This window comes from Haliaeetus albicilla, chromosome 29, assembly GCF_947461875.1.
Source record: "Haliaeetus albicilla chromosome 29, bHalAlb1.1, whole genome shotgun sequence".
Classification (NCBI taxonomy): domain Eukaryota; kingdom Metazoa; phylum Chordata; class Aves; order Accipitriformes; family Accipitridae; genus Haliaeetus; species Haliaeetus albicilla.
In genome coordinates this window covers 4,685,601-4,699,326 of record NC_091511.1, presented here as the reverse complement: position 1 = coordinate 4,699,326, position 13,726 = coordinate 4,685,601, and the positions used below count along the sequence as shown (strand labels likewise).

The 13,726-nt window shown below is 57.3% G+C and overlaps 1 protein-coding gene and 1 long non-coding RNA gene across 4 annotated transcripts; one reads left to right on the top strand and one right to left on the bottom strand.

Annotated features, from left to right (window-relative positions):
• Positions 1-3,840: 3,840 nt before the first annotated feature.
• RBM3 (RNA binding motif protein 3) lies at positions 3,841-9,073 on the top strand. Of its 3 annotated transcripts, XR_011322734.1 has the most exons (7): positions 3,841-3,943; positions 4,433-4,539; positions 5,257-5,362; positions 6,055-6,136; positions 6,529-6,593; positions 8,018-8,128; positions 8,302-9,073. XR_011322734.1 is itself a non-coding variant. In XM_069774304.1 (6 exons), exons 1-5 carry the CDS (start codon positions 3,841-3,843, stop codon positions 6,590-6,592), a joined length of 462 nt encoding a protein of 153 aa, XP_069630405.1. In that variant the 3' UTR covers position 6,593; positions 8,018-9,073. The 3 variants fall into 3 exon arrangements, 2 of the variants coding, with proteins under 2 accessions (XP_069630405.1, XP_069630404.1); XM_069774304.1 differs by having other exon boundaries at positions 8,018-9,073; XM_069774303.1 differs by lacking the exons at positions 8,018-8,128; positions 8,302-9,073 and adding an exon at positions 7,444-7,650.
• Positions 9,074-12,379: 3,306 nt separating this feature from the next.
• LOC138682833 (uncharacterized) lies at positions 12,380-12,756 on the bottom strand. The gene is made up of 2 exons (XR_011322735.1): positions 12,714-12,756; positions 12,380-12,594 (listed from the first exon to the last, which is right to left on the bottom strand). It is a non-coding gene; the product is annotated as an uncharacterized lncRNA (long non-coding RNA).
• Between the last annotated feature and the right edge of the window lie 970 nt (positions 12,757-13,726).

The window sequence follows — 13,726 nt, the reverse complement described above, 5'->3', positions numbered from 1 at the left end:
TTATCGCTTTAGTCCCAGGTTACGTCTTCCTCAAAGCCCTACTCCAGCGTTACACAAATCTTGGTCTGCCCCCCATTTTACACAGAGGTTACTCAGCCCTTAGTAACAGGTTACTTGCATCTTAATGCTGACTTGCTCCACACTTGTAACTGGCCTTGTGTGTTGGGTCCTCAGAAGGGACTTTGGCCTTACTCAATACTTACTCAACACTTACTCAGAGGTTACTAAGGCCTTAGTGAGCCAGCCCTGTTTAACCCCCCGTGTGGCGGCTTTTGGGGTTACACAGTGGCGCCGCCTTTGGTACTCAGCCTTTACTCGGTTGATACAAAGCCCCTCTCCTGCTTATTCAGACCCATGACCCTCCTCAGCCCCTCCCTCTTTCACCTCCCCGTGCTACTTACTCCGAGGTTACTCAGTTGACCCGTGCCGTCTCTTTACTCAGAGGTTACTCGGCCTCAGCTCCAGTGTTTCCTGCTCTCCCTGCTCTTCCAAGCCCTTTCTCTGAGGATACCCAACAGATACACCCCCTTGGCTGCTCGTTGTGGTATTACTTACCCTTTACTCTGAGCTTACTTCACTTCCAGGGCATGCTCAGCCCATCTTCTGGGGTTCACAGCTGTTACTCAGCCCTTGCTCTTGTCAGATATCTTGAAGTAGCTTGAGGTTTGTTACATTGAAGTTACTCAGCCACTACTACAGGTCAAAACTTGCACTGAGGTTGTAAAAGTTACTCAGTATGCTGGGGTGGGGGGGTGGGGGGAGTACTCCTTCCTGCAGTGTTGCTCAGCCCTTACTCCAGGGTTACTACATACCCTGTGGCCATACAGTCATTACTCTGAGGTCAACCGTTGGTCTGAAGTTACTTACCCCTTACTCCAAGCACACCCAGCCACCACTTCTTACTCCAGGGCTACCCAATCCCCCACCACGAGGCTACTCACAAGTTACTCCAGGGTTACTGACACTTCACCCTGAGGCTACACACTATTTTGGGGTAACACACACTTTGCACCAAGGTCACACTTCACTCCAGGGTTGCTCTGGGTTTACTCACACTTCACTCTGGATTTACTCACAGTTCATTCCAGGTTTACTCACACTTTACTGCAGGGTTACTGACACTTCACCCTGAGGCTACACACTATGGGTGGTTTATGGTTACAAACACTTTACACTGAGGCCACACTTCACCCCAGGCTTACTCACACCTTACTCTGGGGTTGCCCATACTTCACCCTGAGCCAGCATACTACTCTGCGGTTGCAGACACTTTACCCAGAGGGCACCCCCCCCGGGGGTTACTCACAGCTTACTATGGGGTTACTCACCTGTCAACCCGAGGCCACGCACTTCTCTGGGCTTACAGACACTTTACACTGAGGCCACGTGTCACTCCCGGGTTACTCCCGCTTTACTCCGGGGTTACTACAACTTTACTCCGAGTTTACTCACACTTCTAGTTTACTTGCACCTCACTCTGCCCCCTCCCCCCACCTCCCCGGCACGTCCAGCATCGCTCAGGATTGGCCCCCTTTGCCCCCCTCCCCCGGCTCCCTATATGTACCGTGCGTGTATATATGTATATATGGGGATGGGCGGGGTAATTTGGTTTTTTTTATATGCAGCATGAGACGCTGGTGGGCTCGGCCCCGCCCCCTATAGAGCCCATGTTGGTGGTGGGGGGGCATAGAGCCTCTATAGTGCCTGGGGGCGGGGCCTGAGTGGGTGTGCCCACCTCTCCCCCCGTGAGGGGCCCTATGGACTGTATAGGGGCTGAGCGTGCTCGTGAGGGGGGCATATGGATGGGAGGGGTGGGGGCGGGACATATAGCCCCTATGCTGTCCGGAGGGGTTCTCCTGGGGGGAGGGGCGGGTCTATAGGGGCTCTGTAGGGGGCTGGGGGGGCCTATAGCCCCTGGGGGGGCGGAGACCCCGTATGGGAGCCCCTATAGTGCCCCGGAGGGGGGGGGAGGGGGTGGGGTGGGGTGTCATATGGAGCCTATAGGTGTCCCCCCCCTCCCCCCGGGGAAGATACGTCATGGGGGGAGGGGGGGAAGGGAAGGGGCGGGGCCGCGGCGTTTCTCGGCTGTACGGGGCACAGACCATTAAAAAAACCCAAAAAAACTCCCGGGGCGGCCGGCGTCCACGTGACCCCTGTGTGACCCCGCCCCTCCCTCCCCCTTAAAGGGACGCGGGGGTCCGGTTAAACCCCGCCCCCCATAGGCGCTGCGGGGGGCTGTACCACGTGTCTCCCCCCCTCCGGGCCCCACAATGGTCTCTCCCGCGAGCGCGCGGAAAAGGGGGCGGGGCGGGTATCCCGCGGGCCCAGCCAATGGCATGCCGGGTAGCGAGGGGAGGGGGCGTGGCCGGTAGATAAGGGCGGGGCGGAGCCGGGCGCGGCCTCAGTCTGGGGCCGTTGGGCGCCGCGCGGGTGAGGGGTGAGTCGCCGCCGCCGCCGCCTCCTGTCGCGATTCTCCCCCCCCCGCCCGCCTCTCTGTCGCGATAGTGGCGGGGCCGCACTACACATGCCCCGACGCCGGGTCTTTCGCTCCCTTCCCCTCCCCCCCTTCCCCCCCCGGGCGCGTGGCGGGGGCGGGGCGGGTCCGCGGGCGGCGGCGCATGCGCGGGGTGGGGGGAGGGGGCGGGGAGAGGGTCGGCGCCTGCGCGGAGCGCGGGGAAAGGCGGAAGTGGGGGGCGCTTCCGGGTGGGTGGTGCACGTGGCCGGGGAGGGTCCACGTGGGATGACGTCATGGGGGAGCCCGGGGGAGGGGGTGGGGTCCCCCAATCGAGGTTGTGACGTCCGGGGGGGGGGGAGTGTCCCACGTGGAGGGTCCCCGGCGGGGTGGTGACGTCACGGGGAAGCCTCTAGGATGGGGGATTTCCTCGCGTGATTGTGATGTCACTGGAGGCGGGGCGCCGCGGTTGTGACGTCAGGGGGGACCCAATGGGGATCCCCGTAGGATCGGGGTTCCCTGTGGAGTTATGATGTCACTGGGGGGGACATGTGGGGGCGTTCCCCCCATCTCACTTGTGATGTCACAGAAGGGCAGTGGTGTCATAGGGAATCTTCTAGGGCGGGGGTTCCTTCTGGAGTTGTGATGTCACTGAGGGGGATACGTGGTGGTGGGCCCCACCACTGTTGTGACATCAGGGAGTTCCAGTTAGCGTAGTGACGTCATAGCGGATCCTCTAGGGCAGGGGTGGTTTCCTGTGGGGTTCTGACATCACTGGGGTGGGGGATCTGTGGCGGGACAGTGAGAATATGGGGAGCTCTGTGGGGCTGTGACATCACTGAGGAGTCATGGGGGGGTGGTGAGGTGTCCCCACCAGGGTAGTGACATCACACAATACCCATGTAGGACAGGGTGTGTCCTGCTGGGTTGCGATGTCATCGGGGAGCCCTGTGGAGGGGGGTTGTCTGTGAGCATTATGATGTCACAGACGACCCAGGTGGTGTCCTCACCAGAGCTGTGATGACATAAGGCAGCCCTGGGCTTCCCCACCGGATTTGTGACATCGTAGAGGACCCTTGGGGTTGTGCTAGCACAGTTGTGACATCATAGAGGACCCTTGGGGTTCCCCCACCAGTGTTGTGACATCATATAGGAGCCTTGGGGTTCCCTTGCTAGGGTTGTGACATCATGGAGGACCTGCACAGGGTGAGGGCGGGGTTATGACATCACAGGGGAGCCCACCGAGGCTGGGGGGGGAGGGGTCTCAACAGATCTGCAATGTCAGAATCTCCCTGGCATGTAAAGGGGATTCCCCCGCCCCGGGTTCTGACATCATCTGGGGGGGTGGGGCTGCACCTGGTGACATCACACATGTGCCCCACCCAGGCATGGCGGCAGAGGAGGGGAAGCTCTTCGTGGGGGGGCTCAACTTTGACACGGATGAGCAGGGGCTGGAGCAGCACTTCAGCTCCTTCGGGCCCATCGCCGAGGGTGAGGCACCCCCCAACTGACCCCTCTCCCCCCCCCCAAACCTTGGGGACGCCTCCCAAAACTCTAGGGACCCCCAAAACCTCAGAACCCCCCCAAAAGCTCTTGGAACCCCCAAATCCCCCAAGGGATCCCCAGTAATCCCCCTTGGGGGGGGTCCCCAACCCCCCTGGGACCTCCCCAAATCTCCCCAGGGACCCCCAACCCCTCCGGGGACCCCCCCAAAACTCCCTAGGACCCCATTTTAGTGGGGTGATACCCATGGGTGGGGGTCTCCATCTTCTCTGGGACCCCATAGGGGTGGGGGCAGCCCTGGGTGGTGGTGGTAGGGGTTTCCCATGTTCCCTTGGGACCCCAATTTTGGATTTCAATTTATGAGAAGTTTTTTTTTTTGGGGGGGGGGGTGTGTTCCTTTTTTCTCTGAGACTGCACTTTGGGGGGGGGGAGTTGCCACCCCTGGGTGGGGGTCCCAACGCACCCTGATGCCCGCAGTGGTGGTGGTGAAGGACCGGGAGACCCAACGGTCCCGCGGCTTCGGCTTCGTCACCTTCGCCAACCCCGAACACGCCAGCGACGCCATGAGGGCCATGAACGGCGAGGTGGGTGGGGGGCTTGGGGGGGGCCTTCCAAAAGGGATTTTGGGGAATTCGTGGGGTTCCCTGAGGGGGGTCTGGGGGGGTCCCTAAGTGGATGTAGGACACCCAGAAAGGGGTCTGGGGGGAACTTGGGGGTCCCTCATGGGATCTGGGGGTATTTGAGGGGGCCGTAAGGGGGCCTGGGTTGGCCCTAACAGGGTCTGGAGGGTCCCTAAAGGGGTTTGGGGGACTCTTGGGGGTCCCTAAGGGGGTCTAGGGGGGTCCCTAAGGGGGTTTGGGGGTCACTTGGGGATCCCTCATGGGATCTGGGGGCACTTGAGGGGGCTGTAAGGGGGCCTGGGTTGGCCCTAACAGGGTCTGGAGGGTCCCTAAAGGGGTTTGGGGGACTCTTGGGGGTCCCTAAGGGGGTTTGGGGGTCACTTGGGTGTTCTAAGTGGGTGTGGGACACCCATAAAGAGGCCTGGTGTGCACTTGGGGGTCCCTAAGAAGGTCTTGGGGGTCTCTAACAGGGTTGGGGGGCATTTGGGGAGCCTATGTGGGTTTAGAGGGTCCCTAAGGGGGTCTGGGGGGGTCGCAGGGGTACTGGGGGGCACTTGGGGGTCCCAAATGGGGGTCTGGGGTACTTGGGGGGTATTTGGAGGGGTTGGGGGGCCCTGAGCCTGGTATTAGGGGGGATGAGGGTGACCCCAACGTTGTGTGTGTCATCCTCCCCCCCCGCAGTCCCTGGATGGGCGACAGATCCGGGTGGATCATGCCGGAAAATCCCCCCGCGGCGCCCGGGGGGGCTACGGGGGGGGCCGGGCCCGGGGCCGGGGCTACGCTCGAGGTATTGGGTGGTGGAATTTGGGGTGCTTGGGGTGGGTGGGGGGTCCTGGTGGAGTTTGGGGGGGGGTGGGGGGTCTTTGGGGGTGCTATTGAGTGGTTGGGGGGGCAGTTAGAGTGTTTGGGGGGGCTCTGAGGGGGTTTTGGGGAGCTTGGGAGGATTTGGGGGGGGTGAAAGGGATTTGGGGGGCCCTGAGGGGTCTGGGGGGGTGGGGGAGTAATTGGGTGCTTGGGGGGTTTTGGGGGGATCCTTAGGGGGTTTGGGGGGGGCTTTGGGGTGACTTAGGGGGGTATAGAGGGGCTTTTAGGGGGAGCAGTTAGGAGAGTTGGGGGTTTGGGGGGCGCTGGGGTTCTTTAGAGGGGTAAGAAGGAGTTTTGGGGGAGCACAGGAAGTTTGGGGGGGGCTTTTTGGGGCACTTGGGGGTCTTTGGGGGGGCAAGAACGGGATTTGTGGGGGGCCTGGGGGTTTTGGGGGGAGCCAGGAAGGGTTAATTTGGGGTGTGGGGCCTTTTGGGGGGGCTCTTAGGGGGGTTGGGGGGGCAGCGGAGTGTCAGATGGGTTGGGGAGGGCACTGGGGGGGGTGGGGCCTGGGGGAGTTTTGGGGGTCCCACGTGGGACTGGGAGGTTTGGGGGGGGTTGGGGGAGGTCTCAATGCCCCCCCATCCCCTTAAATTTTGGGGTCGTCCTCTCGCCCAGGAGGAGGTGATCGGGGCTATGGGGGCCGCTACGAGGGACGCAGCGGGGGGGGCTATGGGGGCTCCCGTGACTATGGTGGCCGGTGAGGAGGAGGGGGGGCACCCATGGGTGCTGGGGGTGGGGGGGGGGCATGGGTGGGTGCTGGGGGGGGGGCCTGTGTATGCTGGAGGAGGGGCTGTGGGTGCTTGGGGGGGAGGGGGTGTCTTTTGGGTGCTTGAGGGGGCCCTATGGGTGCTGGGGAGGTGGGCTTGTGGGTGCTGGGGGGGGGCATGGGTGCTTGGGAGGCAGGGGGGCTTGTGGGTGCTGGGGGGGAACTCATGGGTGTTGGGGGAGGGGGGGGTCCTGGGTGTTGAGGGGGAACTGATGGTTTTTGGGTGGTTCTGAGGAACTTGCGGGGGGGGGGTCCCACGGGTGCTGGGGGGGGCCACCAGTGGGTGCTGACACCCCCTCTCCCCCTCCCCCCCCCCCCCCCAGAAACCAGGGGGGTTACGGCGAGCGCTTCCCCTCTGCTTCCTACCGGGACAACTACGACAACTGAGGTAGGGGCACGGTGGGGGGGGTGGGGGGGGAACCCCCCAAAAATAGGGGGGGACACCCTGGGGACCCCCCCCCCCCGCACCCATGAGCTCCCTCCCATGAACTGGGGCTCCTGAAAACCTCCTATCCTTGCAGACCCCCCCCCCCAAACCTCTCATTTTTTTGGGGGGGTGGGCACACAGGTTTTTCTGATCCCCTCAAATTATTTTGGCACGGGGTCCCTGACCGCCCTCCCATCCCTCAATTTTGAGAGGTCTGGGAGGAGTTGCTGCCTCCCTTAAATTATTTTGGGGTCCCCCCATTACATCCCCTATTTTTGGGGGGGGTGTGGAGATCCGTGAACCCCCCCTCCCTATTTTGGGGGGCTGTGGTGTTTCTTGATCTCCTGCTAAATTATTTGGGGGGGTGCTTTTGGGGTTCTCCCCTCACCATGTCCTCCATTTTGGGGGGGGATGAGAATCACTGAGCCCCCCAAAACCCCCATTTTGGGGTCCTGTGGTGGTCTCTGTCCCTTCAAATTATTTTGGGGGGTTCTTGAGCCTCCAAACCCCCATTTGGGGAGGGGGCTACAGGGTGCCCTGCCCTCCCCAAATTATTTAGGGAGGGAATTTTGGATTGACCCCACCGTCTCCCATTTTTTGGAGGGGGGTTGGGGTCCCTGAGCCCCCCAAACCCCATTTTGGGGGGGTTGGGGGGAGGGATGACTCCGACCCCAATTATTTTGGGATCTCTCCTTCATATCCCCCATTTTGGGGGGGTTGGGGTCCCTGTTCCCCCCCAAGCCCCCATTTTGGGGGGGGTCTCTGAGTGCCCACCCGGCCCCTCCCCCGCTGATCTCCTTCTCATCCCCAGCTTGGACCCTCGGTGCTGGATTTCGGGGGGGCCCCCGAACCCCCCTGGGGTGGGGGGGACACACTGTCCCCTCCCCCCCCCCCGGGCCATGGATGGACGCCGAGGGGGGAGGGGGACATGGTGGGGGTGGCGGGTGGAGGGGGGGGCATGACCTCCCCCCAGTTTGTACTTCCTCAGGTCCTATTAAAGGTCAGATCCCTCCCAGGATTGTGTCTCTTCCCTGGTTTTCTTGGGGTGGGGGGGGTGGTGGTCCTGCTCCAAGGTGGCATCTCTGGGGGCTTTGGTCCCCATGGGGTGGCCCTGGTTGACCATAGGATCTTCAGGGGCTTTGGTCCCAGGGGGTTGTCCCTGGTCCACCATGGGTCCTCCATGGCTGGGTTGAGGCTATCGTGGGTGGTTCTGCTCCATCATGAGTTCACTATGGGCTTTATGATGTTGCTGTTCCATCATGGATGCTCCGTGGGCTATGGTGTTGCTGGAGTGTTGCTAGTCCACCATGGATCCTCCACAGGTTTCAGTTTCCATGTAGTGTCTTGCTCCACCACGGGTCTTCCATGGGTTTTGGTTCTTCTAGGTTGTCCTGCTCCACCATGAGTTCTCCATGGGCTTCAGTCACCATAGGGTGTCCCTGCTCCATCATGGGATCTCCAGGGGCTTCTGTTCTTCTTGGGTGTCCTGCTCCAAGGTTGGATTTCATGGGCTTTAGTCCCCATGGTGTAACCCTGGTCCACCATGGTTCCTCCATGGTTGGGTTGCAGCCACTCTTGGGTGTCCCTGCTCCACTATGGGTTCTCCAAGGCCTTCCTTTCTTCTGGGGTGTTGCTGGTCAACCGTTGGTCCTCCATGGTTGGGTTGCAGCTCCTCTTGGGTAGTCCTGCTCCATCATGGGTCCTCCGCAGTTGGGTTGTAGCTGCTCCTGGATGGGAAAGTGCTCCACCATGGGTTTGCATTGGTTGAAGTTCTTCTGGCGGTGTACTGCTCCGTCATGAGTCTTCCACGGGCTTCAGTCCCCATGAGGCATCTCTGCTCCAAGGTGGGATCTCCAAGGGCTTCAGTCCCTATAGCATCATCCTGCTCCACCATGGGATGTCCGTGGTTGGGTTGCAGCCACTCTTGGGTGTCCCTGTGTGAGAGACTGAACTGTGAACTATTTATCTCGAGCCGTTTGTCTCTGGGATGGCTTGTTTAAGCAGGACACTCCTCTGTCCATAAGGACGATTGCCAGGCCACTGAGGCATCCAGGGAAGGAGCTGGGCCGGAGCTGGCAAAGCATGGAGGAATGTGGAGACTACCATTGTCATGGAAACTGTAGTCTTTGAGATAACGTACTGGTTTCTGGTGTTGATCATGTGAAGGTTGTGTGGTAGATGAAACCTGTAGCGTGTGAACAGTACGTATGTGCGTGCATCAGACTATGCCCTCTAAAAAACGGTGGAGACAAGCCGTGGTGTGCACCCATCACCAAAGAGTTGAAGACCGAGGACCAACGGGACGCCGCTGGATCCATGGTGGTGACTATTCTTGCAACTCTATCCTGACTGCTTGCTCGATTCCTGCCTTTTTCTTCCATTCTATCCTACTGCTACTGTTTTCTATTTTTGATAATAAAAGCTGTTTTGGGTATACAGCATTTGACCTCATTTGTGTCTTAATCTAGCTCTTGGGATTGTATCGAAACCTTCCCCAACATTGGACTGGGACATTTAGAGTGGCATCATGGACAGGATCGCTTAAGATGAGAGTGCCGTACTGTTTCCCAAATACGTGAGACCTCTCAGGAATGTAAGGGTTGCGGGCTTATGTCGTGTTTGAAACTTCACGTGCTGCCTTCGTGAGATGACCTCTTCCCCACTTTATACAAGATGAGCAATAGTAAAATTGCCCCTTTGGGGAAAGAAGCTTTGTTTGATTTTTTTAGAAAAACTTAAAGCGCGACCCTCTGTACCCAGGGTAGACTGGGCTCAGGGAAATTGGTATAATCTGCAGAGTGTTGTTGATCGGGTCAGTTTACAGGACCAGTTTACAGTTCACTTTACAGGAAGACTCTGGAGTATGCTTAGGAAAAGGAAAAGCAGTTGTCTGTGCCGTTCTCGTGCGAGTCTGGCCGCAGCAGTAGAGGGTAGGGATTGCCACCTCACTGCAGAATCTCAAATTATTGAATCCCTCCAAAACCTTGTTCAGTCCCTTCTGGGACAAGTGATGGGATTAAAAGAACAACTTGAAGCAGGAAAGAACCAAAAGTGAAATATTTGCAAATCGCTCTGGGGCATCACCTGTATCTTTCCTTGTAATTGTATATCAATTGGCTTCAGAGAATCGGGGAGTGCCCTTATAGAGGAGTCATTCGCTTGGGATCCACCAACATCATCATCGGGGACTCCTGTGTAGGCTCCAATTTTCGATCGTACATCATCTGCAGACAAGCCACCTTCTGCACACTCTCCACTAATTGATCAACAGTCCCCATAATTGCGAGGGGATCCTTAAAAGCAATGGGAAACCTAGTGGGGATTTTGAAGTTCTAAGAACAGTCTCCACTCCTCCCAAGGTGACGGCATCCCAACAAGCTCAGGACATTTTAGTGCAGAGAAAACTTTCTTCAGAGGGATGTTAAACTGACAGAATATTTCTGTGCAATAAGCAAAGAGGGTTTAACCTGCAGGAATAGGGACCAAGACCTGGGGCTAGAAAGGGGTGCCCTTCTGAAGATGAACACGGCTAGATATGACAAGTGCCTTCTAGGCTTGAGTGTTCAAAGAAGACCAACTCGGGGCCTTGGCAAAGAAGGGCTGCTTTTTTCTTAAATTCCAGATTCTTGGAATCCTTGGGAAGTGCCTGACAGATTTACAAGGAGATGTTCCTAAAAGCACTCACATGACTGGCTGTGCTCATGAGCAAGCAGATAGTTGGCCAGAGGGGGTGTGTATGTCAGGCACTGCAGGACAGAGTTGAGGAAGCACATAAACGTTTGTACATGGCTTTTTAGCATCTTCACATTTCATAGAATCATTTAGGTTGGAAAAGACCTTCAAGATCATTGAGTCCAACCGGCAACCATGCACACTAAACCATGTCTTGAAGTGCCTTGTCTACACGTTTTTTGAATACCTCCAGGGATGGTGACACCACAACTTCCCTGGGCAGCCTGTTCCAATGACTGACAACCCTTTCAATAAATAAATTTTTTCTAATATCCAAACTAAACCTCCCCTGGCACAACTTGAGGCTGTTTTCTCTCATCCTATCACTAGTTACTTGATACAAGAGACCAGCACCCACCTCACTACAACCTCCTTTCGGGTAGTTGTAGAGAGCGATAAGGTCTCCCCTCAGCCTCCTTTTCTCCAGACTAAACAACCCCAGTTCCCTCAGCTGCTCCTCAGAAGACTTGTGCTCCAGGCCCCTGTTGTGGTTTCAGCCCAGCCGGTAACAAGGGACCACGCAGCCGCTTGCTCCCTCCTCCCGCCCCCCCTCCAGTGGGCTGGGGAGGAGAATCAGAGGGGAGAAAAGAAAAAAACCAAAACCCCCAACCTCGAGGGTTGAGATAAGGGCCGTTTACTGGGACAACACAAAAAGAGAAGTTACAACAACAATGGTACTAATAAAAGAATATACAAAACGAGTGATACACAGTGCAACTGCTCACCACCTGGAGCCTGACGCTCCGCCACTTCCCCCACCGAAAGTTGAAGGCACCCCCCAGACTGCTCCCCGTTTATATACTGAGCATGATATCACATGGTATGGAATAGATCCTTGACTAGTTCAGGTCAGCTGTCCCGCCTGTGCCCCCCCTGACGTCCCAGGTTCCTGTAAAAATTAACTCTATCCCAGCTGAACGCAGGACAGCCCCTCACCAACTCAGTTGCCCTTCTCTGGACACGTTCCAGCAACTCAAGGTCTTTCCCATAGCGAGGGGCCCAAAACTGAACACAGGACTCGAGGTGCAGCCTCACCAGTGCCCAGTACAGGGGAATGATCACCTCTCTGCTCCTGCCGGCCACACTATTCCTGATACAGGGCAGGATGCCATTGGCCTTCTTGGCCACCTGGGCACACTGCTGGCTTATATTCAGCCGGCTGTTGACCAGCACCCCTACGTCCTTTTCTGCCGGGCAGCTTTCCAGCCACTCTTCCCCAAGCCTGTAGTGTTGCATGGGGTTGTGACCGAAGCGCAGGACCCGGCACTTGGCCTTCTTGAACTTCATACAATTCGCCTTGGCCCACCGATCCAGCCTGTCCAGATATCTCTGTAGAGCCTTCCTACGCTTGAGCAGATCAGCCCTCCCTCCCAACTTGGTGTCGTTGGCAAACTTACTGAGGGTGCACTCAATGCCCTCATCCAGATCATTGATAAAGATATTAAACAGAACCAGCCCCAATACTGAGCCCTGGGGAACACCACTTGTGACCCGCCTTTTCTCCTGCCTCCAGGGTTTGTCAGCTTTCTATCAGCCACAGCTTTGCCAGATTCCCACTCGAGGTGGCTGGAGGCAGTTTTGTTCCTGCCCTGATTGGCTTATGTAGTTTTGGGCTGTCCCCACTTGGGACATCTGGTATAACCCCTTGTTCCTGCTCAAAACATAGCCCCATGCCAGCTACTGTGAAGAAAATTAACTCTATCCCAGCCCAAACCAACCCACCTCCCCTGTAAAAGAGAGGGTTTTGATGCCAGGACAAATGACAATTTGCCAGCTTGGCAGAGCACGGGTGCCTTTTTGTGCCCTGAGATGTCTCAGGAGAGGCAGGCTGGGATAAAGCTTCTCTCCTCCTCCTCTCCGGGTTCTGTGGTCTAGCGGAGCAGCTGGGGCTTTGCCGCAAGGACACCCTGGGTCCCGGTCTGCTGTCCTGCAGGCAGCAGCACAAGCTGGGAATGACACTGTCTGCTCAGCACGCTCTGGGTGTTCTCCATGGGAAGGATAGCATGGGACTGGGCTTGTTGTTCCAGCTTTATTAAAAAAAAATATAATTTATTAAAATACAGCTGTTTTCCAGAGGAGGATTTCACTTCTTCAGGGCTCACCAGGGGCCAGCAGCACAGTGACTGCTGGCTCCGTCCTGATGTTGGCATCGCTCTTATCAGGACGAAGATCGCCTCGGCTGCCAGAGTCCTGACCGAGAGTTCAGGGTCTTTCGCCAAGGGCAGGAGGGCTGCAAGAGAAGGAAGCAGAGCAGACGTGACCCACCACTGCCTGCAGAGACCCCCCAGGAGTCCCCTCCAGACCATGGCACCCTGCCCAGGCCCCGTCCTCTGCCCCACCAGCCCCTACGCGCCGTCGCAGATATCCCGCAGCTTCTACCTGCTCAGGTTCCTTGGGTGCCATGCGGCAAGCCCTTGCTGCCTATGCGGTGGTGGGGACTGCGGCCAGGCTGGCAGAAGAGGGACCCTGGGGACTGTAGCCCACCGATGAACCTGATGGCCACCTCTGGCAAGGTGGCTTGAGTGTCTTGCAGGTACGGCAGGCTCTGGCACAGGTCTTCTTCCACCCTCTTCTTGTCGTGCACTAACTAGAGAGAGCACATGGGCTGGTACGAATCCTCCCAAGTCGGCCGGACCAGTACCTCCTCCCAGTAACCCCTTCCCTGTGGGATATTTAGAAAACAATGGACATATAGTGAACAATCCAGGCACAATGGAACTGATTATTCCGTGAACCAGAGGCCTCTGCAGGCAGCAGGCCTCAAGGATGTGGTGAAGATTAACTGTTGCTACAAATTTGATGAAGCGAGCACGAAAAGTAGAACAAGGCTAACTGTTGCTACAAAAGTTTGATGAAATAAGCACAAAATGCTGAACAAAGTTGGGCCTACGTTAACTGAAAGCAGGACACAAGACAAAATACAGGTGGGGGGAACCATTCGCGTGATCAGAAGGCCTTATCCTATCAAATTATTGTTTTAGGTGCGTAGACAGCACGTTTACCAATCAACAGATGGCTTAGGCATGAGCAGGAAATAAAATACTTATATAAACCAAGATATTTGGGCAATAAATTGGCATCTGCTTTAAGCATATTGATTGTGTGCAGTGTCCGTGACTTCCGCTTTGACAGACAACAGCACTGGGGATCCGTGCTTTCCCAGAGACGGAACATCTCATGGCCCTCGGCCTCGGCAGAGCCTCTTTCCAAAAAGGCAAACGTCCGGCTCCTTCTCCCACAGGGAAGGGCCCAGCCCTGAAAGCTCTTGCTGCTCTTCCCCTTCCCTTGGCGCCCTATCTACAGGCACAAGAGCACTGGGCATCCCGGCTTTCCCAGAGACGGAACATCTCATGGCCCTCGGC

Bases quoted from the DNA above. Each gene is read 5' to 3' on its own strand.
- RBM3 (XM_069774304.1), top strand. From the start codon at position 3,841: ATGGCGGCAGAGGAGGGGAAGCTCTTCGTGGGGGGGCTCAACTTTGAC. The intron at 4,540-5,256 runs GTGGGTGGGGGG...CCCCCCCCGCAG, and splicing joins TGAGGGCCATGAACGGCGAG to TCCCTGGATGGGCGACAGAT. The intron at 5,363-6,054 runs GTATTGGGTGGT...CCTCTCGCCCAG, and splicing joins GGGCCGGGGCTACGCTCGAG to GAGGAGGTGATCGGGGCTAT.